This window comes from Osmerus eperlanus, chromosome 6 (assembly GCF_963692335.1).
Source record: "Osmerus eperlanus chromosome 6, fOsmEpe2.1, whole genome shotgun sequence".
Taxonomy (NCBI): domain Eukaryota; kingdom Metazoa; phylum Chordata; class Actinopteri; order Osmeriformes; family Osmeridae; genus Osmerus; species Osmerus eperlanus.
In genome coordinates, this window is record NC_085023.1 from 16655054 (window position 1) to 16679238 (window position 24185).

Below are 24185 nucleotides of genomic sequence, written 5' to 3' on the forward strand. Positions count from 1 at the left end.
GTTGGCTTGACGCTCATGAAACTGGTGTAAACACGCCCACTTATCACGTGATTGTTTCAGGAAGAGGTTTGTAAATAGAGCTTGACCTCAAACACATGTCCTGCTCCTGACTAGGACCCCACTGAACAGTTAGTTGTACTCCCGTAAAACAATGCCATAGGGTTATAAACAGCCAAAGACAATCAATAAAGATTGGTGGCAAAAATGGATCCTAACTTGCAGTATTGGAAAAGCCAAGGCAAGGTAGTTAACTTGCAACAGATTTTTGGCAACAATACCGTAAACAGTGTTCCAAGAGAAACATTTTCGAGAAATGTCAGATTTAAATGTGTATCATTCTTTTACAGTCGTTCTTCAGTCGTTTACGCCTGTGGTTCGATCTTCTTGATCCAAGTTATTTGCTCTCCTCCGACGTGAGTATCCTTACCGGCCCTGTTGATGGATTTCTTACCGACACATGAAGTGTAGTCAACCAAATTGTTGTAATCATTGTTTTTTTTAGGCTGAAATAAAAAAGGCTCGTGTCCTCATTGCCACTGGGGAAAAATTGTCGAATGATGACACGGTAATTTACTGTTCATAGCAAATTTAACCACGCATGTTGTGTCGTTATACTGATTAAGTGTTTTAAGTTCATCATCTTGGTCTGTTTTTCTTATCTAGCTAGTGAATGCATGGAAGCTTTCTCTGGTAAGTGATGATATTTTATGACCAATATTTATTTATTTTGATTATTTGTGTAATTTGTTAGAAAGACATAGGTGTGTACCTGTATAATAGTTAAATGTATTTATCAGTGCCTCTATTTGCAGTCTTCTGTCCATGCTGATACTGGTGCTGTACTACCAGTTGTTTTTCGTCCTCAAGGTATTGTAGAAAAAACCTTCTCTAAGTAATCTTACTTTATTTGAACTGGAAGCTTACTAAGTGTGGTTGCCTAATTAAGATATACTAGTGATGCTATACGAATACTGTGTCACTGCTGCATTATGCCTGATTATTTTAAAGTAATGTCTGCAATATATATATTTTTCAGCTCTGTTTCCTATATCAGCCCCTTTGGTAAGTAACAATTTTATTGAGGACATTTAACTATGAACTCAGCTGTAATATCTTTACTATTTGATGAACAAGAACAGCTAACTCTGCTAATGTGTGTTCCATTCTTAGATTGTGGCCAGTTTTTTGCCACATAGTGGAGTTAAACCGGCTCTGTTTTGGCAGGTGAGGAATCTACTGCTGATCATCTATTCCACATATAAAGATAAACCATAAAAGTTTATTAATAATCAAAACGTGCATTTTCTAGTTTTTGTTGCAGAGTTACAATGCTGGATTTAATTTTGCTAACAGGAACTCATCAGCTGAGCAGGTACTATTTTTTTAATCAAGATGTCCCACTGTGTTTTCCTTGTGTTGTACCATGCATTATATTGATTATGTTGTCTCACTGTCAGGGAAAAAATACTTCAATGAAGCAGGTTTTGTTGCTTGTTGGATCAGTGGCGTATTCAACATGTGCAGGGGTGCGTACAGCTTGACCAAGCTTCTTTTTTTTTAATGTATCGTATGTTGTCCTGTCATTTGTCCACTTCTTATATTAAACTATTTGACACAGTATTGTCAATTGAAGGGTAGAGTGGATATCAAATGCCTTAGGTTTTTAGTAATGTGTAATTGTCATGTTTTTTAGGCAATTCCACAAATAGTTGTACAGCGCCTTGGTGTGATCAACCCACCTACCCAGGTTTTTTTTAGGTCAGTATTGCCAGTGCCCCTCTCAGGTAAGTTCTTTGTATTTATGTAAGAAACTCTTTTTAATCCACTTATCTCACATGTTATAAGTATACTGGCAAACAATGTCTGACACTTCCTTAATTTTGAGTGATATTAAAATACTGACTGTGTCTTGATTATGATTGTAATCCTCTAGTTGCCCTGGCCTACTTTAATGTGCATGTTGTCAGAAGTGAGGAGTCTGAAAATGGAATTCTGGTGTTTGATTCCAATGGAAATGCTGTTGGCACCTCCAAGGAAGCTGGAGCAAAGGCAAGTGAAGATCATTCAAGTTAAATAAATTAAAAAACATGAGAATAAATGTTAAAATTGTATGTTTTTTTTGTTTAGGCCGTGCAGGACACAGCTCTTTCCAGAGCTATACTTTTAGGCACTACGGCTGCTGTTCCTAATCTCCTGGTGTTTTTTTCAAAAACGTGAGTCTTTCTTATTATGTTAACAGCTCTGTAATTTTGGCATGGACATACCTATTATTGTATTGTCTTGCATATGATATAAAGGCATTTGTTTACATTCTCAGCATATCAGATTGTATGTATTGCCTTTAGCCTTTCATAAATGTTATCTTCGGTATATTTTAAAATTAGCTAAATTTCCTGTTATTTCAGAGCAAAACGTTTGACCAGAAGCCCTCTGTTGGTTGCCCCTATTCGTCACATCAGCACTGCATTAGTCCTTGGCCTAATGATCCCAGTATCCTTCAGTCTCTTTCCTCAGCTTGGAACTGTAAGTCTTAGAGAACTGTTATATGTGCTTATATGTGCCACACTGGAGTACACTCCTCAATATAATCATTTTTGTTTTACAGATTAAAAGGGAAAAGCTAGAAAAGGAGTTGCAGGCTGCTACAATTGATGGCCAGCTATTCTACCACAGGGGGCTGTGAGGAAGGATAACAAAGGCCTGACATCAAATCATCACCAAACTCTGTAGATTGGGTAGAAATAAGAATCACACCAATGAAATTAGACACAGTTTATGGCTGCTTTGTGTACCTGATAAATACATTTGTCATATTTCCCAGTAACAAACACTTGCTTTTAGTAAGAAGACAATACATTTTAGATAATTGTTACATAACAACAGCTTGCCATCACCAGACCAGTTGCTAATACGTATTAGTTTGGAACCTCTCAATTAATATCCGATTTCTTCGAATGGGCGTTATAAACGGGTGCAAACCAAAATGCCTCAGGACGCGATTGGATACAAGCGATGAAATACAATTGTACAACAATTAATCTTTTAAGATTTTTCTCGTGTTTGCAGGATTGTTTAATTCTGTTATTGCTCATTATTTATTTGTAGGAAACATGCACTAGTAAAGGGTTGGAAAAATATGAACTCTTTGAACAATTTTTGGTGTCCAATAGTGTGATAAGCTACTTAGTAGTACTGTTAATACACATTATGCCTGTAAAATTTCTGAAAAATATAATAATTTACTACTAAAACAATTATGCACTTACATATTGGACTGCTTCTTAGGAATTGACACAGACAACTTTTGGCAACAATTGTAGGATAAGTCACAAAGAAACTCGGCACTTCTGTGTTCTGCACAAAGCACATACCAAATTTCATTTTTAACAAACAATCATAATTTTAACAATCACGAGCAGTGAATAAGTGATTAACAGGCTGTGTGAGGATTAGATTGGTTATGACACTTTTGGCAATTTACTTTTCCAAACATTACTTAATGTATATAATTGTAAGAAAGTAATGATAATTGCATACGGTATGCAATGGCCAAATATGTAGCAAAATATGCATTATCCATATATTTTCTAAAACATTTCTATCATAAGATAATCAAAGGTATATGGAATGTTTAGAGGTACATCCTTGTTTTCAAGACTGTCCTTTCACTGCAGTGTTGCATTTCTGTGCTTGGGGGACTAGCAGGTGATTAAGCATGAATGTTGCTCATACCTACAGTGTAGGCACATTATTATTACTCGAATGATCAATGAAATAGCCACATTCCACTATGACATCACTTGCACTAAATACATCGATATGACTGTAAGGATCTGCTACTCTTCTTTGAAAGCTAAAACATTATATTTGCTTGTCTAAGGAATTCAAGAGTTTGGAAAGAAAAATGATGTCCGTAGTACTTGTTCACAATGTATTCTCACATTGACGAATGCCCATGCTGATATTAGGAGACATTGCATTCAGTAGTTAAGTAAAGGAAGACAGGTGGTCATATCTTCAGGAGCTGCTCAGCAGCTGCCAGGTGAAACAGGAAGTTCTCGGTTGCAGGTGGGAGGTGATGACGCTTTAAAGTGTCCAGGGTGATTTTTGAGTTGTCCGACTCGTCAGCAAGGGCCACAAGATTGGTAAGGATCTCTCTTGTCTTCACAGAAATGTCCTGAAAACGAAATGAAGTACAAAATGAATATATTGTTTTTCTAAAATATAAAAATGCCACAAAATGTACACAACACATACTTTAGTCCTGTCAAGTAGTCTATAGAACCAAAGAGATTATAGAATATTATTTGTGTGAAATGTCACCTTGATAACCTGCCCATCTGTTCTGTCGGCATCCTCTGCTGACTGAACAATGAATTGGCCAATGTCCTTGTGCAACTTCCCCATAGCCAAGGCTTCTGTGGTGTGAAACTAGATCTCAACACAAAATCCTGTAACCAGGGTCTACTAGTTCCTAAAGAAACCTCCATAGATGTACTTCTGGATATCTGAGTCTAATCAACTGATATATCTCCATACAACAAGACAGAATGGTTAGTTAGGAGCTGACTTGTGGATAAGTTGGTTAACTTTCTTTCATTTTTTTAGGGCAGTCACAAACCTTTGGCATTATGAGATACTGTGATCTCGCTGTCTGGGAGGTTCACATACACATCAAACAAATCGGTTCTGTTGCTGACTTCGGAATCAACAAATCCTGCAACATATCCTACATAGAAAGGGAGCATATGGGTGTATTATTATTTATTTCCCTCAGTATTTATTTTTTTAGGATCCAAATGCAGATCGTGGTTTATCACTGAGCACTATACTGAGCATCTCCAATAATGATACCCATTAACCTTTCTAACCTGTGCACATCTTCAAATCTTCAAGCTCAATGTCACTCAGGTGGACATAGGGGTGCAGAATGGACCAGTCTTTTCGGTGCCACATCAAGGCTGGAAGAACTCTAAATATTAGAAATAACTTCTCATTAATTTGCCAATAGGGACAAAGTAAACATGTAGAACAAATCTTATTTTATGTCCATTTAGTCACCTTGTGAACTCCAAAAGTGCTTCAACACGTGGATGATGGACCACAATCCTTTTCTTCAGCATAAGGGCTGTGTACAGTATGATGGTCTCCATCCCAAACTGGGACACCACATCTGAAATGTAATCACATCAGATTAGACTATTTTAATGATAGCTGTGCATTTGAATCCCGTTCTCTGTTGATTTGGCTTCTTGAAGTGGATTTAATTTATCTCTTTAGAAGTGTGATGTTTACCCTTAATTGAGCCTGCAGAGTATGCCTTTCTGACATCATAATCTTTTATAAGAAAGGAGCCATTCTCATCACTCTGGCAAATGCCTTTGGTGAGGACTGCAATGTACCCCTCCATCATTTTCACTGGGCTGCCATGTTTGATGTACATCCTGACAAACAGAAAAATAGCCATGGCTGACATTGCATTTGATTTAAGCTGTAAGAGACATAACATAAAAACTTGTGTAAGCTTTACCTGCATAGTACTCTGCTGAATGCTGCATACTTTTCAGGGTTGAAGTCTTTAGATGTGACAACCATTGAAAAATGGGTGACCTAAATGCAAAAAATGTGTAAATCAAATATGACATCAAAAATTAAGTAATGGGCCTATTTGTTATCAATCTGTGTAGAAACTTAGGTAGTCGTGTATGGTACCTGTGTGGCCCTACTTACCTTTTTAAGGGCAGTGGGTTCTTGCACTTCGACAGTGGATATGTAGTACCAGGTTCGGCAGAACTGGCCAAAAACAAAAGTGTGTAACCCTTTTCTGCCTTGTGTCAGACAGCACTTGCTGAGCAAGACCTCCCGCAACTCTGGTTTGACAGATGGGTAGCACCAAACCCACAAGGTGTCTGCGTTGACATCCTTCTCTATGAAAGGTCGAAACAGGTATGCAATCACTACACCAAATATTTTTCCCGATTAACAGTTGATTGTCTTATTTAACAGCTAAGCTTGTAACATTTTTCATTAATCGAATGGATGTGAAAGTTCTTTCACATTGTAGTCATGTGATTCCAACTGCAGATCTGTAGCTACTGCTTCTGATTTCGTTTCAACACGCATCAATCTATAAGGTATTCACGCTTAACAGTAAACTTTACGTTACCAAAATCCTTACCAATCAATCCAACACTTAGCATCAGCTGTGTCTCAGGAGATGCCATATTCCATCCCTATGGGAAGAGTATCTAATACAGGAGATACTTGAATGTAGGAAGATGATGTTTTAGGGTAGAACTATCGAGCTGGCTTTTAACTCACGATGAACGTGATTGTCAACACCCGCAAACTTGATAAACGTAGTTAATATTGAAAAGTTTCCGTCTTCCTTTAGCGAATTGGTGCAAGTGATGTAAATAAATTGTAAATATAGCTCGTTGTCCAACTTTCTGAGTCCAGCTCGCCTTCCTTCTTCCTGAATCTGCTTCTTCTACGGTAAATTTGAATTGTTGTTGTTGCTATAGATAGTTTTAGGATCGCATTTAAACAAACAACATTTTAAACTTGTATAAGGTGCCCTTAGAAAGTAATACACATTTAAAATGTGTCAATGTTGACATTTTAATATATGGCACCGAAAAGAACACGAGATAAACACATGACAATGCCGCTTTCTGGTCAAAGAAGCTATGCTTCCCCCTGCTGTAGTAGTGGTGTAATAACAATGTAGATCCAACATAAATACTACATGACGTTATAGTGTAAAATATTAGCAATATTAACACTAACTGTAGTACACAAAAAAAAAAATGATTATCCAACTCACAGACCTTAAATTATATTTATTCAATTAAAAACAAAGCGTTTTAACCGAGCTGAAATAGCATCAGTAAACGTAAGGGTACAATATATAAACACCAAGTTATACTGACCAACCTAAATTCTAGAACTCTTTCTCTTTCTATCCTGGACAATCTAGTTGATGTACATCTAGCTCCTCCAACGCTTACCGGAAGTCCACCACGGATGTAGGCCGCTCACGAGGCAGTCCTTTCCCAGGAGCTTGTCGGAGCTGGTGAATGCCTGGCGCGGATGGACTGGTGAAATAAGTAAAATTCACCTAAGTCAACCCAGCACTGTGTCTGTGATCAAGTCATAAACATGCCGGCATATTTTCAACGGCCGGAGAATGCTCTTAAACGAGCAAACGGTGAGTTGAAGGACGTTACTTTAGACACGTCAACTTAGCCAGTTAGCCTACCTGACATGCATTGTTGGATGGCTCGTGTCAGGATGTAGCTAGCTAGCATGGCGGGGAAGCCATGTTGCACTGCTGCTCCATTGGTACAGATTAATTTAGCTAACGAGAACGCTATCTACGCCTTGACTGTCCATCTCTTTCTCCCACCGAAAATAATTGGGACGGCATTATTACTATATCTAAGTGACTAAAAGCCTGAGTGGAATAAATATCTTAAGGTTGTTGCATAAGGCATAGACAAATAAACTGTCAAGACGACTGGTTCTGATGAATGTCGATATGAGGACAAGTGTTTTTAGTTGCCAGCTAGTTAGCTTACCGGTTGTTGGCTGCCATCTTGCTCGCAAGCTAACGTTAGCAAATTTTACATTGCCATACGTCAGCTCACACTGCTGGTTTATTCAAGTCAGAAACATAAAACAGTCGTCAGTTAACCTTCATGTCCTGACTTGTAAACTGAAAAGTAAACTGGCAGACTGATATTACGTCTGTCTTCTGTTATAGACCATATTGTATCTGAACTGATGTTTGTTAATCTAATTATGTTATTTAATTGTTAAACTTGGCGGTCTTCGTCTTTATAATAATGCCAGTGTATTTACAGAGTTTTTGGAGGTTGGTAAGAAGCAGCCAGCTTTGGATGTTTTGTACGATGTCATCAAGAGCAAGAAACATCGAACATGGCAAAAAATCCACGAGCCGATCATGCTCAAGTACCTGGAGCTCTGCGTGGATCTGCGCAAGAGCCACCTGGCTAAGGAGGGGCTCTACCAGTATAAAAACATCTGCCAGCAGGTCAGTGAAAACGACTCAACAGTAGGTTGAGCGGTTAGGGAATCAGGCTGTTAATCAGAAGGTTGTTGGTTTGATTCCCGGCCGCGTCAAATTTGTGTCCTTGGGCAAGGCACTTCACCCTACTTGCCTCGGGGGAAATGTCCCTGTACTTACTGTAAGTCGCTCTGGATAAGAGCGTCTGCTGCTAAATGACTAAATGTAATATTTTGGGCTGCAGGTGAACATCAAATCCCTTGAGGATGTGGTTCGTGCCTACCTGAAGCTGGCAGAGGAGAAGACAGAAACAGCCAAGGGGGAGTCTCAGCAGATGGTTCTGGACATCGAGGATCTAGATAACATCCAGACCCCCGAGAGGTGCATACAGATAAAGGATGACTAATCACTGATAACTCAATTGTCACATAAGACCTTTCCATGTTTTAGTCCTGATTCAAGTGTATTATCTTAACTATTTGTCACACAAACTGTTGCCAGTGATTGCGGCAACGTTGTAAACCACTTGCGTATCTGCTCAGTCCCGGGCTGTTGTGTGAGACTGTGTTGTGGTAACACAATGCGTTTCTCTGGTGTGTATCGTCAGTGTGCTTCTGAGCGCTGTGAGTGGTGAGGACACTCAGGATCGTACGGACCGTCTGCTGCTCACGCCGTGGGTGAAGTTCCTCTGGGAGTCTTACCGCCAATGCCTGGACTTGCTGAGGAACAACTCCAAGGTGGAGCGTCTCTACCATGACATTGCCCAGCAAGGTAAGAACACTGTACTGAGACTGGGTCACAACTTGTGTTAATATCTAGCAATATAGCATGCTTTCTGTTAAACAAAATAACAATGTTTGAAGTTAAGTTTTTGACTTCAATTAAACTGACTAAAAGGGACATACAATTTCAAAGTGAAAAAAACAAATTCCCCTTGAAATGCTTAATTCACTGTAATGAACCCTTCATGTTAACAATCTCTATGTACTCTACAGCTTTCAAGTTCTGCCTGCAGTACACTCGCAAGGCTGAGTTCCGTAAGCTGTGTGACAACCTGCGTATGCACCTGGGCCAGATCCAGCGCCACCACAACCAGAGCACGGCCATCAACCTCAACAACCCCGAAAGCCAGTCTATGCACCTGGAGACCCGCTTGGTGCAGCTGGACAGTGCCATCAGCATGGAGCTCTGGCAGGTCTGGACATAATGCAGGAACCTTGGTTACAGTAATGTTCCCTGTAATAATGGCAATGAACACATGCCAGCATTTGTCAAAGATGTCAAGTCTTGTTTGTCTAATAACTCGATTTTTCCTCTTTCTGTAGGAAGCTTTCAAGGCAGTGGAAGACATCCACGGGCTGTTTGCCCTGTCTAAGAAGCCTCCTAAGCCCCAGCTGATGGCCAACTACTACAACAAGGTGTCCACTGTGTTCTGGAAGTCTGGAAATGCTCTGTTCCATGCCTGCACCCTTCACCGCCTTTATCACCTTTCCCGGGAGATGCGCAAGAATCTTACTCAGGAGGAGATGCAGAGGTATGCCAGGATTGTCCAGATGAACAGCAATGGTTTTGTGTTGTATGTCTCCTGATGGAGATCCAACCGTTATAACTCTTTCTTCCTTCCCAAGGATGTCCACCAGAGTCCTTCTAGCCACCCTTTCCATCCCAATCACCCCGGAGCGCACGGACATTGCCCGCCTTTTGGACATGGATGGCATTATAGTGGAGAAACACCGCAGGCTGGCCACCCTTCTGGGCCTGCAGTCACCACCAACTCGACAGAGCCTCATCAATGATATGGTAGTCCATTTATGCTCTTCATGACAATACACATTATCATGATATTGATTATAGAAATTGGTATCATGCATTCAGTTTGTGAGCAGCCGTGGCCTATAATCATACTTAAAATGTGTTCAGGACTTAACTGCCATACAGTACCAATACAGACTCAGTTTCTTTTGGTAATACAAAGCAACACCTGTTTGTCTGCTGCGATTCATATGTGACTTTGGCATAAGTGGTAAAACTGTTCGACTTTAATATTACCTTGAAAAAACATGGACTACCAGTTGCTGTTTTCTTGTCTTTATTAATGGGTGCTTTATATTGTGGTGTTTACTTTTAGGTGAGATTCAATCTGATGCAGTACATTGTACCTGAGGTGAAGGAGGTGTACAATTGGCTGGAGGTGGAATTCCATCCACTGAAGCTGAGTGGGAGAGTGACAAAGGTAATGAATGGACTATGGTTTTTAGACAGTTACAATATTATATGACACATGAATTAAACATTGTAATTTCCTACTTTGTGGTATTTATTTTTTTTGCGTTGACCTGAAGGTGCTGAACTGGGTAAGAGACCAGGCTGAGAAGGAGTCTGACCTTCAGCAGTATGTACCTCACCTCCAGGGCAACACCATCCTCCGGCTCCTGCAGCAGGTGATGTTTTGTTCTTTATTGAGTGAGTGTTATAGGTTTGTGAATGTGCTTAACATGAACATAAGAGTGACCGTGCCTTATTTGTATGTTTTTATATTGTAGGTCGCTCAAATCTACCAGAGCATTGAGTTCAGCCGCCTGGCTTCCCTGGTTCCCTTTGTGGATGCATTCCAGTTGGAGCGCTCCATTGTGGATGCTGCCCGACACTGCGACCTGCAGGTACAGTCTTGGAGATGGAATTACATTACAATGATAGTCATACACATTGATACAACTGGTAGTCAATATGGGAAAAACTGTTATAATATACAAAGTCAATATTTCCACAGTTCAAATACAACATTAATATACATTTTTGATCAATGGCAAACTGCATATTTATTAGAAGACAATTTCCTCGTAGGTTCGCATTGACCACACCTCTCGAACCTTGAGCTTTGGTTCCGACCTGAACTACTCAACCAAAGAAGACTCTCCAGTGGGTCCTTTCCTGCAGAACATGCCCTCAGAGCAGATCAGGAACCAGCTGACTGCCATGTCCTCCTCCCTGGCCAAGGCCATCCAGGTTATCAAGCCTGCCTCCATCTTGGTGAGCACATACTGTTCGAGTTAAAACACACACCCATATACGCTGTTCAGAGTTAAACCTCCACTAATGAACTTATCTCTACTGGATTTGGCTCAAGAATACCCGTACCCCTCCACCCTTGATGCACAAGTGTAATCGAATCTTTCAAAATCATTTGCAGCAAGAACGTGAGGAGCAGAGCCAGCAAGCCATCGCGGCCTACCTGAAGAACGCCCGCAAGGAGCACCAGCGCATCCTGGCCCGCCGGCAGACCATCGAGGAGCGCAAGGAGCGCCTGGAGAGCCTCAACATCCAGCGGGAGAAGGAGGAGCTGGAGCAGCGGGAGGCGGAGCTGCAGAAGGTGCGCAAGGCGGAGGAGGAGCGCCTCCGCCAGGAGGCCAAGGAGAGGGAGAAGGAGCGCATCATGCAGGAGCACGAGCAGATCAAGAAGAAGACGGTGCGCGAGAGGCTGGAGCAGATCAAGAAGACGGAGCTGGGAGCCAAAGCCTTCAAAGACATCGACATCGAGGTGAGACGCCCGAAGGGTTCAGGTGGTGCTGAAATGGGTCATGATAAAAATGGAGACGGTGGGGGGGTTAACATTTAATTTTCATTTCCACAGGACCTGGAGGAGCTGGACCCAGACTTCATCATGGCCAAGCAGGTGGAGCAGCTGGAGAAGGAAAAGAAAGAGCTGCAGGAGCGGTTGAAGAACCAGGAGAAAAAGGTGAGGGTGTGAACTCGACAGAAACTCGGGGAAACGCATCGACGGTCCAGTAAAACCTTATCCGTAAAGCACTCACCGTTCTGACACGTGGCTGGGTCTTTTCAGATTGACTACTTTGAGAGAGCCAAGCGTCTAGAGGAGATACCTCTGATCAAGAAGGCCTACGACGAGCAGCGCATCAAGGACATGGAGTTATGGGAGCTCCAGGAAGAGGAGAGGGTAAGGAAACATCTGGCAACCCAACAAACTAAACTCAATCCATTCGATGTTAGGTCTCCCAAGAATGTAATGACTACGGTAAATGCTAATGTCCAGGCTTGTGGGTCCCTGTCTAAATTGTAGATCAGCAACATGAAGGTGGAGCGTGAGAAGGCTCTGGAGCATAAGCAGAGGATGTCCAGGATGATGGAGGACAAGGAGAACTTTGTGTCCAAGATCACAGCTGCGCGCAGCTTCATCTACGAGGTAAATGCGCGATAGCCCGCATGCAGTTTGTTGTCGTCCTTGAAAGCCCCAGATGCTGGAGGTAAGGTGGCGAGCCGTGTTCAATTCTGTTGCTCTTTTCTCTTCCAAGGAAAAACTGGCGCAGTTCCAGGAGCGCTTGGTGGAGGAGAGGAAGAAGCGCATGGAGGAGAGGAAGAAACAACGCAAGGAAGACCGCCGCAATACTTTCTACCGCCAGAAAGAGGAGGATGCCCAGCGCATCCATGAGGAGCAGCTCAAAAAAGGTATCGAATAGTGGACCATTGAATGGGGCTTTGCATGATACCTGGTTACGTATTCATATGTATAGGATTGCATGTATGCTTACTCACACATTCCCTGTTGGTTCATGCCACTTGACTGAGCTTGCGTTGTCCCGCAGAGCGCGAGGAGGCCGAGCGCATCGAGCAGGAGCAGCGCGAGGAGGAGGAGAGGGAGTACCAGGAACGCCTTCGCAAGCTGGAGGAGCAGGAGAGGAAGCAGCGTGCGCGCCAGCAGGAGATCGAGGAGCGCGAGCGCCGTCGCGACGAGGAGAGGAGAGCCCCCGAAGAGAAACCAGCCAAGGTACATCTCTCCCCTGCCTGCGGCTTGTTTGCTACACCTGAACTGTATTTGTAATCTAGATGTAAAATAGCTTCATGCTTTCTTTTTTTTCTTTTTCTTTTTTCTCCAGGAATGGGCAAGAGAAGAGAAGGAGGAGGGAGGCGGAGGAGGGAGTGGTGGCTGGAGGAAGCGCACAGAGGGTGAATCGGAGTGGCGACGACCTGTTCCTGATAGGTGTGGGATTTTTATTTTGCGAAACATTCTGCCCTGCTCGTGTTTTTAATGCAGCAATTGCACTAGTTCTGTTTGTCAGAGTTGCTTTAATACCCATTTCACAAACAGGAATATGAATATCCTGGGGCGAGGTAAAAATGCTTGCTCACTTCATTCATATCATGTGGAATTAATGTAACTTCTGAATGTATTAGTGATACTAGCGTTACTTGTTGGAATGACTGTAATTGGCAACCTTAATGCAGGGAGTGGAGACAGGAAGGCCGAGAGGAAAATGACAAAGAGGAAAAGGAGGTCCCTTTCCGGAGGGGAGGAGAGGTGCCCCGCCGGGCCGTAGAGGAACGAGCACCTCGGCGCGCCGTGGACGAAGAGAAAGGCCCACGCCGCGCCGTGGAGGACGAGCGTCCCGTCCGCAAGGCGCTGGATGAGGACCGCGGGCCGCGAAGGGCCTTCGATGAGGACCGCGCCCCCAGGAGAGGAGGGGACGACGACCGTGGCCCCCGCCGTGGCTTTGATGAAGACCGTGCCCCCAGGCGTGGCTTTGATGAAGACAAAGGTCCCCGCCGAGGCATGGACGAGCCTAGGGCTCCCCGCCGGGGGGCGGATGACGACTGGGGTCCAAGGAGAGGAGGAGATGATGGGCCCAATGGTGGAGAGGACGCCAAGCCCTGGAAACCCCTTACCAAACCCGGTATGAAATTAGCCCTCTTACTCTTAACACTTTATTTACATTTTCACAGATTTTATTGAAAACCTATTGATCGATTTGTGCTAGCTTAATACTACTTACTGTTTGGTTTTACATAGCATGTATTGGTAATGGGTGTTGCCATTGTCCCAATGTTTACCCGAATTGTGCGGGATCAGAGGTAGCTCTGGTGTCTGTTGCTCCAGGTGGTTGGAGGGAGCGAGAGAAGGCCAGGGAGGAGAGCTGGGCCCCGCCCCGTGATGGTGGCCGCGACGAGGCTGAAGAAGAAGCAGAGGAGAGACCGAGCTTCAAGGAGCGCCGTCCTCCTCCCAGGTGAACTACCACCTCGCTCACTGGAAGAAACCAGCATTTGCTCCTACCAGCATTTGCTCCTTACAACATAGACTTGTTTGAGGGCTCATAATGATGAATGCATCTTTTGGATATTCTTCTTTTCAGAGACCGAGAGGAGGGTGGAGGAGGAGGAGCCTGGAGAAGGGCAGGTACCGATGAGGCGTCCAGCTGGAGGGACTCTCGCCGCGAAGAGGCTGGCCGAGGAGAGCGCCGCGAAGAGGCCGGCCGAGGAGAGCGCCGCGAAGAGGCTGGCCGCGGAGAACGTCGCGAAGAGGCTAGCCGAGGAGAGCGCCGCGAAGAGGCTGGCCGAGGAGAGCGCCGCGAAGAGGCTGGCCGCGGAGAACGTCGCGAGATAGACCGCAGGGATGACCGTGAAATTAGAGCCCCACCCAGAGAACAAGAGGAGGGTAAGACTTGCCTTGGTTTGAAAATTCTCAGCAATACTTGTTTTACATTTACATTTAGTCATTTAGCAGACGCTCTTATCCAGAGTGACTTACAGTAAGTACATGGACATTCCCCCGAGGCAAGTAGGGTGAAGTACCTTGCCCAAGGACACAACGTAATTTTGCACGGCCGGGAATCAAACTGGCAACCTTCAGATTACTAGCCCGATTCCCTAACCGCTCAGCCACCTTGACTCCCTGACCTGATGTTTTCCTTTCTAGATTGTATTGACCCGATTCATTGTGGCTTATTTCTGCCGAGAAGGACATATTACCCAAGTGCTACACAGTACAAAATATCTCAACTATGTATGGATGTAATGCAAATAACATCATTATAATTTGTCTGTCAGGCTAATCTTGATAGAATAACCAGATTTGTGGTGCAACAGCCAGCAGGTGGCCCTATTTTACCCTTGCTGATCCCATGACAAAAGTGCTCTCTTGCAAAACTTGTAGTGTAGAAAATACTAGCTGTAAGAATTTTGCTATTAACTGTTTGCATGTTGACAACCCAGGAGGCTCTTGGCGTCGTGCTGGGGACGAGAAGAGGGAGGAGCGTAAAGAGGAGGCTCCACCCAGACCCAGGGAGCGGGAACGTGAGCGTGAAGGAGATGGAGAGAAGAGTTCCTGGCGTTCTGACAAAGATAAAGAAAATCGGCGTACCAAGCAGGAGACCGATGATGATGGCTGGACCACAGTCCGCCGTTGAGCCCACATTCTCTGGCCTCTTTTTCCAAATGGCAAGCAGGGCAAATGTATTTCTTGATTTCCAGCTATTAGGGATAAAACATTGACACAAGCTTAAATATAAATACTATGGCATAGCAGATACTGGTAATTGTTAAAACTCATCTCATCAACTATGACTGCCAAATATTGTGTAATGTTTAAGCGGCTTCCTAACCTTTTCAACTAGTAGTTTAAACTCCATTTTGATGTGCATGCTTAGGCTATTAAATTGGTCTTACTCAGTATCCAGTGTATGGCTCTATCGTAAAGCATTCAACCACAATTGAAACGATGTGTTGCATGTGGACTGATAAAGCATTTATTAATAAATACGTTTTGCTCAAACAATATACTCTGGTCTGTTTTCTGTTTCTGTAAAGCGAACGAGCTATTATACTTGTTTTGATGGCTTATATGTGTTAATGTGTTAATAATAGCCATTCATGTTTCATTTATATCGTAAATGGAGTAGTTCAATGAGCTAACAATATTTTTCTCTATAACCCTGATTGTCGTAGTTAAAATGGAGTGCTGGTATTAGTTACTAATCAGCAACTCAGTTATAGATCCCAGACCAAATACAAAAACAGAATAGGCTACCAATGTCATTAGTGTGCATTCAAATGATTTTCACATAAATGTGTAGGGTAAAGATTTAGATGCCTTGAGAATTAATGTATGCAGACAACCACAGGGCCACACAGGCATGTTTGTAGCGACATTAGTGAGTCCTAAACTGAAAATAACTGGGCAGAAGATCCCATTCAAAGAGGAATCTGCAGAAGGCTTAATTATTTAAACCCACAGGCTTTAATTACGGCTTTAATTAACGATAGCTTTATTTTCTCTAGGGAAAATAATGCAATACTTATAATGTTCAGTTGAAGAAATAATCTTGTTGACCGAATATTTTATTTTGGTTAGGTTCATGGTTGTATTTCTAACATTGCAGAACTCTTCTGGTCTTAAATTATTATAATGGAGAGAAAGAAATACATTTGAAGTGCTACGCCATCATTTGAATATTGCTTGGTTGACCAGATGCGCATATTAAAGTGTACCAACTGCAAATCGGCGTCTGGACCCTAGTTATATTTTAACAGTTCCGAACACCTTCAGCCTAAGTTACGGGCCTATATTTCTGCACTTCTTCCATTTGTCCACTAGAGGTCAGTAACACATCATGGTTCATAGCAAGACACACATAAAGGTGTCCAGGATACTGCAGCAAACTGCAATGAAAATGCAAAATACGGCTTAGAAACTTGCAAAATATAACTGAAAATAATATCAACTTTCTCTGTATACTTTAGCAAGATCTAGGCCTAGGCTAAAGTAAAATAATAAAAAAGAGCAACCAATAGGTGCCGCAATACTGAATCATGCAGCTAACTCACAAAGAGCAAAGAGACAAAACAGATTGAGACAAGTGTAGCCTATCTTAACATTAATTAAATATTATTTGAAACCTAATTGTTATCAAATATTAATCCACTTTTAAATCAATAGCCTAAATATAATATATTTGCTAGCGAAAAGGTTAATAAAGTAGGTATTATAAATTATAATACAGGATTATTACCATTGACGCCGCTATTAACCTATTAATAGTAGACTAGGCAATTAATACATTTTTATAGTAGACTTGTATTACTATAAATTATATTAGCCTACTAAGCTATTGTTATAATTGACTATTTTGCAGCAGTCGACGCAAACGTGGTGCAAAGCTTATGTCTCTATAATACGTCTGACTTAAGATGGGTTATAATATTAAAGATAAACAGGCTAGCCTGTGTAACAACAGAACAAGACTAAATGTCCAACAGTGTACTCATGAGGCAAAGCTACCAGGCAATCTAGCCTAGAAGTAGGTCTCAATTACTATGTTGGGGTATGTAACACAATGTTGAACTTTCAATATTCCATGTGATGTAGCCTAAAATTCATTTTAGTTTTAGGATATATTTTGCTATAGAACATTTCTCCTTGGTTATGACCAGCCTATGTGTCGTAATACAGTTAATGCTCAGGCTACTTAAGTAGCTTTTGACTAATCTAAACTTAAGCAAATATTTTGTGGGCTACAGTGTACTGTAGATAGTGTTCCATGCAGTTATGTTGGTAGGCTACACCTGGGATGAATGTGGTATCATTTTACAAATTATTATATTATTATAAAACAACAACAACAACTGTAAAACTAATAAGGTGCACAATAAGGTAAACAATGCACAAACAAAATATGAAATGCAAATAAGAATGTTACAATGAAACAGTAGGCCTAATAGGGCCTATGTGATAGGTATAATACGATTTAGTTGGCTAATAATCTAGGCGATAATGTTTATAATCCAATTGGGCTATTGAATAGGCTAAAGAAAATGTACATAGGCTAAAAAATTGTGATATTAATACAAGCATTGAAGCCGTCAAAAATATGGCCTTCACAGTTTCTCTTTGGTTGATATGGTATGGCTGCTGTTGGTGAATCGAACCAACACATTTGAACTCGTTTATTTATTAGGAACTATTTAAAATATCGCCTACTTCGATGTACAGCCTATATGTGACTAAACTCATCAGTGGAGACAACACATTTGAAACTATGGCATCCGAAGGACCTTATAATGTAAAATGTTCTATACATATAGTTTATGATAGCCTATTGACTTAGCCTACATTTGAATGAGAATTAAATAAACATCACAACCATCCAATATTCAGTATAGCCTATACGAATCAATATTTAACCTTATTAATTTCAATACGAAAACTAAAAGCCCCCGGATGGACAAAATTAGAAGTAGGCCTAGAATTAAAAAAATTGCCTTTCTGTAATGACTGAAACCAAACAACACTAGCCTACAAATTGTACATAAAGTCAAGCGTGGAATGGATAAATCCACACAGACGGTGTATTCATATGACTAGTCAATGCATTAGTTTCAAGGTATTTACTAGCTAAATTTGCCATATAGATCTAATTTATGAAGTCGAATCTCCAACGGATTTATAGGAAAGTAGCAGTAGCCTATATATACTGCTACTTTAAAATACATATGGGAAATAAGGGCTTCGACTGTCCTCAGGCCTCGTCGGTAGACATAAATGCAAACGTAAGTACCTTGAGCTTTTCTACTGGTTCAGCTGAGTATGTAAAATGTTCTGAAGATCTGGTTCTGAACGAATCCGTTCCGTTTTGCTCGAGTCCGCCTCTCTGTGCCTGTTCCCATTGACGCACTTAAAGACTCTTCCCTCAACCTTAAGGCGAGTAGCAGCGACCAATCACCATGCCATTACAGGCTTCAGAGGAAGCTGTTTATGTGACTCCAGCGCTAATTAGGCTCATGAACTAACAAATCGCTTGCACAACTGGCGAGGAACCGATCACATCCATGGATTGTCTGGAGCAGTCGGCTATCTTTATGGCGATTTGTTGATACTTTCGGCTTCTATTCTTTCTACAATCCGTTTCAGAGTTATTTATTGCTGACAAACTTTCGTCTTTCTTGGGTGTGGAGTATTTTCTAGCGAAAACGCCTGCACCTCTTCAACTTAAACTGGGGAATTTTGACTACCAAACCATGTTTCAACCTACACCGAAGAGGTGTTTCACTATTGAATCGTTGGTAGCGAAGGATAATCCTCTACCAGCGTCGAGGTCCGAGGAACCCATTCGACCAGCGGCTCTCAGCTATGCAAACTCTGGCCAGATGAATCCATTTCTGAACGGCTTTCATTCCAGCGGCAGGGGCGTCTATTCTAATCCGGACTTGGTGTTCGCTGAGGCGGTTTCACATCCTACAAACTCCGCTGTCCCAGTGCATTCAGTACCCCCACCACATGCTTTGGCTGCTCACCCTCTTTCATCCTCACATAGTCCGCACCCTCTTTTTGCCAGCCAGCAAAGGGACCCCTCAACCTTTTACCCATGGTTAATACATAGATATCGGTACTTGGGACACAGATTTCAAGGTAAGAATTAGTTTTCACTTTTACGCACTTATTGGGCTATACAAAACTTTACAGTTATTAGAATTTTCGACATACCGTTGAGTTCAAAGTAGGTGAAGTCAAACTGAACGCCCGATTAGGTTGTGTTCGTAATTCATATATTTTTTTATTAAGTTCAGAGTTGACTGTTTTTAGTTTCATATTTCTAAATGAGAAATTAACATTTGATTCGTGTGAACATTGAAATGGATAGCCTGCAAATGACAAACATCGATGTAGCCTAAATTTGTGGTGGTATTTAAGTAAGAACAGGCCCATATGCTTTGACGTAAATTAAAACTGTGAATTAAATAGCATCTAACAATTTCACTTCTTTTTTTAAAGTTTGACCTTTTAAATGTTTTCAACACGCGGCCTAATTGCACAATAGCCTACCCAAAGGATACAATATTTTCTAAACTGTTATTGTGGTCTAGGTGACTGTTTTAAGTACTTACAAATAGGCTATACAAAATAGTTCGTTTGAAGCCTGTGTATCCATAGTTCAGTAATGCTTTGCGGGGTGGGAAGTTATAGTCAATTCATTTAAATTGCGATCATTGCAGTTTTAATTTCTATTTCTCCCATTGGTGTTTATATCAAAACACCTCCTCTAAATATATATATTGGCTATATATAATATAGTCTGTCTCTATGTATATATATAGGCTATGTGTGTGTGTGATGTTTTTATAGAATATAAAATAAATTAGGCCTATATGAAATGTGTGTAAACTGTAGCCTCTTGTTTGTAGGCCTATTGCTTTAAATAAGATACGAGATTTAAATGTAGGTTAAGGGGACATTGGCAAGGCTTCTTCTAAAACCAAATACTGATAGGTTATGTCCTATCGTTTACGCGTTTAGGCTACAACGAGATAGCTTGTGTTTTGTGAGCAAATTTTGAAACGTCAGCCTGCCTTCATTTCCTTTGCGAATTTGTTGGCTTCTATTAGGCTAATGACGGATGGTCAATAGCCTAACTTAACCTCAAGCACACCTTATATTTAGCCTACATGATACGATATCCTTTTGTTTAAACATATGCGCCTAATTCACAGTTATTTTTACAAAATATAGGAACAATTAGGATGTTGTGTCAGTTGTCTTGGAACTTTCTATCCTACCTAAAAGAGAAGTAGCCCAGGCGAAAGCATAGCCTAGAATTCACCTGCTCATATGGTTATTTTCACAATGGAAATCATCCGGCAGTTTTAATAAAAATCCATTCCAATTTCGTTTTCAGGAAACGAAACCAGCCCGGAGAGCTTCCTATTGCACAATGCACTGGCCAGAAAACCCAAAAGAATTCGGACAGCTTTTTCACCCTCGCAACTTCTGCGGCTTGAGCACGCTTTTGAAAAAAACCATTACGTCGTAGGAGCCGAAAGAAAACAGCTTGCACACAGCCTTAGCCTCACAGAAACTCAGGTAAGAATATTATGTTCATAATAAACATATATACTCCGTCAATCCACATGGGTTTGAATTGAAGACAAATTAGGCTGCACCAAACATAGGCCAATAGCATTGATTCGTCTTTAATTAAGATTAAAAGCCTAAAACTCATGAATATAGCCTATGCACAGAAAGCCTTTCTGAATAATCAAACCATACTTGCTATAGCGGAATACAGCCCCCCAAATATTACATTTTGTTTCATAAAAATTATTTTGGATTTTTGGTTAACAGTGAAAGCACTGTTTTTGTGTCCCGGGGTAGACCATGCTGCACTATCAATTCCACAGGCGTATCAAATTCAGTAGTGTCCATTAGTAGGCTACACTGACGTGTTTTGGATTGTCTATTGTAGGTAAGTGTTGGCTAATAATTATATGGAAAGAAATAGTAAAATAGGTAGGTTCTAGAGGATTTTTTCTTTTATTTATTTTTGCAACCCGTAGTTTCCGAGAGACATGCATGAAAATAATTAGGATTTCTGGATGAAACCCATGATGAACATAACCTCGTTTTAAGCAGGGTTGAATTACTTTGTTATGGGGGGAAGGTTTCCATTTAAAATGGAGGGCAATTAACCAGTTAACCATTTTAGGGGATCTACGGGATAGCCTATGCTACTTAAAAGAATAAGGCGGACTCAATGAATTTCCCGAGACATATTAAGATCGTGTTTTAGCCTATCAGCATGTGGATCGGTCGATATCTATTGTCCCAGTGTCAGTGCTGGTTCTTTTATGAACGGACCCTCTTAAAAGGGTAGGAGGGAGAAATGAACCATCACCTCCTTCAATTAGCTGACTGAATGCACATTAAATGCACCTCACTTGCAAAGCTGACTGACGAATGGCTCAATAGGCCTATGCATACAGTAGTAGCCTGGATGGATCTGAAATAAAATAGCCTACATTTATGAATCTGTGTATATATAATATTTATTTCGGAAATGTGAATTCCTACAATTGTTACGTCTAGGGTATATCAGGCTGTCGTGTTTCAATAATTGTCCTTTATGGAAAGGGTTATTTGTCTATCGTCCCACATGTAGACAATGAAAGTGTAGCCGGCCTACCTTGGGCCTACAGTAGACTATGCACTTTGTTGACCTACATTAGGCCCACCAAAACATCTATGCCCTTTACAGGCATATGTGTTTGACCTACATATAAAAATTGTCCAAACGTTTAAAAATCTTTAGTATTTTTTATATATAGCCTACTTTTTGCGCATGAGCTAATTTGCACCGGACAATAGGCTACTCTAGGCCATATAAAAACATCATAGCCCATACAAAATGCAATTGTTCTTCTGTTAGTTTTGCATTGACTTTGGGTAGTAGAAGTTTCTGTCAAAGTTGAATTTATAAAAAAAAAAATCATATTTATTTTCTTTAGGTAAAAGTGTGGTTTCAGAACCGAAGAACCAAGTTCAAACGCCAAAAGTTGGAAGAGGAGGGTTCGGAGTCGCAGCAGAAGAAGAAGGGGACCCATCACATAAACCGATGGAGACTCGCAACTAAACAAGGAAGTCCAGAGGAAATCGACGTCACGTCAGACGATTGAAAGACTAAATTGTTTGAACATGGGACATCAGCGTGTCGTGAAGGATGACATGGATAACGATGTGTAAAGACAGAGAGAGGGTAAAGCCAATGTCACATTTCGATTCTACGGAGATCGGCAGCTGAGGGTGAGATAGATCCTATTGGTGGCACTGCTGTCACTACTATGGTTCTGTCAATCCGTATCAAATTGCCTAGGCAAAAGTGATTGACAGTGTCGCAGTCCACCTGACCCCTTCCACGCACCAACCCACCACTACAATCTCACACATATCACCCAAAAATGTATCTCCAATTCACATTGGACATTTGCACTTCTGAAAGTTAAAAGTTTCCACTCAAGATACCAAAATACAAAACTGTTTTTGTAAAACTTGAATTGCATGGTAGAATTTCTGGTAGTTGTTTTAATTTGACAAATTTCTCAAAAATAACTTGTTTTTACTCTATTTTCAATCTCAGAGATGTTGTGCTTCTTCCTTTTTACAAAGTGTGCAGTCTTTTAATTAATAATTCTCGTGTTAAAGTGATTGTGAAAACAGTATGAAGTAGCGGTGCTGCGTTATAGTGTTTTTAAAGAAAATAATAATTAAAATTAATTTCGAAACTTTATAAAAGTTTATCATACCACAGATAAAGTACTTTAAAGGAAGGTATCAGGACATTCCTTTAATCTAAAGCTTTACCAAGTATCCGTTATTCTGGCCCTAGCATTGTCAGGTCTTGACCCTCCCATGAGAGTTGCCACGAAGGACTATTACAGAATTGACAGCCGTAGAGGCGAGAAATCTTCAAGCACTGAGCGTATTCCATGTACAGAGATACTAAAAGTTAATGTTTCTGTTAAACCCTCTTTTACCAGAATGTAAATACTTTTGTGTTTGTGTTAAGTTTGCTACAATTTTAACACAAAGTATACTTCCAAGAAGTATGTAATTGTCAATATTTTGTCAATAAAGTTTTATCAATATGATACATGAGCATTAAAAGCACAGAGGTTTGATTCAAAACAGTTTTTCGAGCATCTTTGAAGAGGATCATGTCACAACAAGCTCTTCAGAGTTTCTCCATTGTTTACAATTTGGCCACTAATCTTGGCCCTATCTAAGCCCTAGATGTTTTTGTAAGTCAATCGCATAATAAGACGCCCATGAAACTATGACAGTCGTGTCTAGATGGTACCAAGACGCTGGTCTTAACAACAGCCATTTTCTGTGGCAAGTGGTTGTTTTGCATGGTGCAGTCTGATAGGCAGCATTAATCAGTTTTATTTAGAGGGACCAGCGTCTGGTCTGTTCAGGCTACAAAGAGTCCTACGATCTTTTGTGAAAGTGCAAATCAGTTTAGGCAATTATCATGCGAGTAATATGAGGGGAAAAGGGGTTGCATTGCCCAGTGGTCCACTTTAATCTCTTAATCCGTGGATCCAAGGGGCTTGGTTGGACATAATTTAGTACAATCTGACTACCCCTCACGTTGCGATAAGAGAAGGTTGCAATGTGCCGCAAAATGGGATCTTTGTTCAAAATCTTGTCTCGCACAGCCATATAGGCTACACACGCTGCCTTGATCGCAACCAAAATAATAACCAATACTTTTATTTTTGTGTGCTTGTGTGGAAAAATGAACGTGGAGGTTATTGACTTATTTGGTTGACATTCTTTAAGTCAATGCACAGGGTTAAAACATTAATTGAACCAACTAAAATAGCCTAAACCATGTGTTGTAATCTATAATGTATATTACATTAGCCTACATTCATCTCATTTAAGACATTTTATGATGCGAGGTGTGGTGTTTGTTTCTATAATTGTTTCACAGCTTGAAAATTCGCTTTTCCAAAGAGGGGGACGTTATATACAAACTATGTATGGGGAATTTAAAATCGGCACATGGACTATAACAGCAATAAAAATCTTCAGAGA

General features: G+C 41.1%; 4 protein-coding genes across 4 annotated transcripts; 3 read left to right on the plus strand and 1 right to left on the minus strand.

Annotated features, from left to right (window-relative positions):
* Positions 1-51: 51 nt before the first annotated feature.
* Positions 52-3141, plus strand: sfxn4 (sideroflexin 4). The gene is made up of 14 exons (XM_062463945.1): positions 52-243; positions 348-413; positions 503-565; positions 664-690; positions 813-867; positions 1037-1062; positions 1171-1224; positions 1310-1372; positions 1458-1526; positions 1694-1784; positions 1934-2049; positions 2128-2213; positions 2406-2523; positions 2606-3141. Exons 1-14 carry the CDS (start codon positions 205-207, stop codon positions 2681-2683), a joined length of 951 nt encoding a protein of 316 aa, XP_062319929.1. The 5' UTR covers positions 52-204; the 3' UTR covers positions 2684-3141.
* Positions 3142-3352: 211 nt separating this feature from the next.
* Positions 3353-6669, minus strand: dennd10 (DENN domain containing 10). Its single transcript, XM_062463943.1, has 9 exons — positions 6179-6669; positions 5731-5927; positions 5531-5610; positions 5296-5444; positions 5062-5173; positions 4872-4972; positions 4622-4729; positions 4324-4418; positions 3353-4177 (listed from the first exon to the last, which is right to left on the minus strand). The coding sequence occupies exons 1-9, from the start codon at positions 6222-6224 to the stop codon at positions 4010-4012; spliced, it is 1056 nt and encodes a 351-aa protein (XP_062319927.1). The 5' UTR covers positions 6225-6669; the 3' UTR covers positions 3353-4009.
* Positions 6670-7025: 356 nt separating this feature from the next.
* eif3s10 (eukaryotic translation initiation factor 3, subunit 10 (theta)) lies at positions 7026-15595 on the plus strand. Its single transcript, XM_062463941.1, has 22 exons — positions 7026-7210; positions 7866-8056; positions 8274-8410; positions 8637-8800; positions 9025-9224; positions 9355-9563; positions 9658-9829; positions 10158-10262; positions 10372-10470; positions 10573-10689; positions 10874-11059; positions 11220-11567; positions 11661-11765; positions 11871-11984; positions 12108-12230; positions 12340-12493; positions 12631-12812; positions 12922-13025; positions 13271-13716; positions 13893-14046; positions 14173-14474; positions 15032-15595. Exons 1-22 carry the CDS (start codon positions 7162-7164, stop codon positions 15223-15225), a joined length of 3855 nt encoding a protein of 1284 aa, XP_062319925.1. The 5' UTR covers positions 7026-7161; the 3' UTR covers positions 15226-15595.
* A 2904-nt stretch (positions 15596-18499) lies between these two features.
* emx2 (empty spiracles homeobox 2) lies at positions 18500-23233 on the plus strand. Its single transcript, XM_062464644.1, has 3 exons — positions 18500-19223; positions 20488-20672; positions 22094-23233. Exons 1-3 carry the CDS (start codon positions 18833-18835, stop codon positions 22259-22261), a joined length of 744 nt encoding a protein of 247 aa, XP_062320628.1. The 5' UTR covers positions 18500-18832; the 3' UTR covers positions 22262-23233.
* The last annotated feature ends 952 nt before the right edge of the window (positions 23234-24185 follow it).

What these genes read in the sequence shown, in the direction of transcription:
- sfxn4 (XM_062463945.1), top strand. Translation starts at nt 205, where the DNA reads ATGGATCCTAACTTGCAGTATTGGAAAAGCCAAGGCAAG. An exon ending in GTTATTTGCTCTCCTCCGAC is followed by an intron (nt 414 to 502) that starts GTGAGTATCCTT and finishes TGTTTTTTTTAG; the next exon opens with GCTGAAATAAAAAAGGCTCG. An exon ending in CTGGTGTTTTTTTCAAAAAC is followed by an intron (nt 2,214 to 2,405) that starts GTGAGTCTTTCT and finishes CTGTTATTTCAG; the next exon opens with AGCAAAACGTTTGACCAGAA.
- dennd10 (XM_062463943.1), bottom strand. Translation starts at nt 6,224, where the DNA reads ATGGCATCTCCTGAGACACAGCTGATGCTAAGTGTTGGATTGATTG. An exon ending in AACCCACTGCCCTTAAAAAG is followed by an intron (nt 5,611 to 5,730) that starts GTAAGTAGGGCC and finishes TTTTGCATTTAG; the next exon opens with GTCACCCATTTTTCAATGGT. An exon ending in TTCAGCAGAGTACTATGCAG is followed by an intron (nt 5,445 to 5,530) that starts GTAAAGCTTACA and finishes TCTGTTTGTCAG; the next exon opens with GATGTACATCAAACATGGCA.
- eif3s10 (XM_062463941.1), top strand. Translation starts at nt 7,162, where the DNA reads ATGCCGGCATATTTTCAACGGCCGGAGAATGCTCTTAAACGAGCAAAC. An exon ending in TGAGTGGGAGAGTGACAAAG is followed by an intron (nt 10,263 to 10,371) that starts GTAATGAATGGA and finishes GTTGACCTGAAG; the next exon opens with GTGCTGAACTGGGTAAGAGA. An exon ending in CCGAAGAGAAACCAGCCAAG is followed by an intron (nt 12,813 to 12,921) that starts GTACATCTCTCC and finishes TTTTTTCTCCAG; the next exon opens with GAATGGGCAAGAGAAGAGAA.
- emx2 (XM_062464644.1), top strand. Translation starts at nt 18,833, where the DNA reads ATGTTTCAACCTACACCGAAGAGGTGTTTCACTATTGAATCGTTGGTA. An exon ending in CTTGGGACACAGATTTCAAG is followed by an intron (nt 19,224 to 20,487) that starts GTAAGAATTAGT and finishes TTTCGTTTTCAG; the next exon opens with GAAACGAAACCAGCCCGGAG. An exon ending in TTAGCCTCACAGAAACTCAG is followed by an intron (nt 20,673 to 22,093) that starts GTAAGAATATTA and finishes TATTTTCTTTAG; the next exon opens with GTAAAAGTGTGGTTTCAGAA.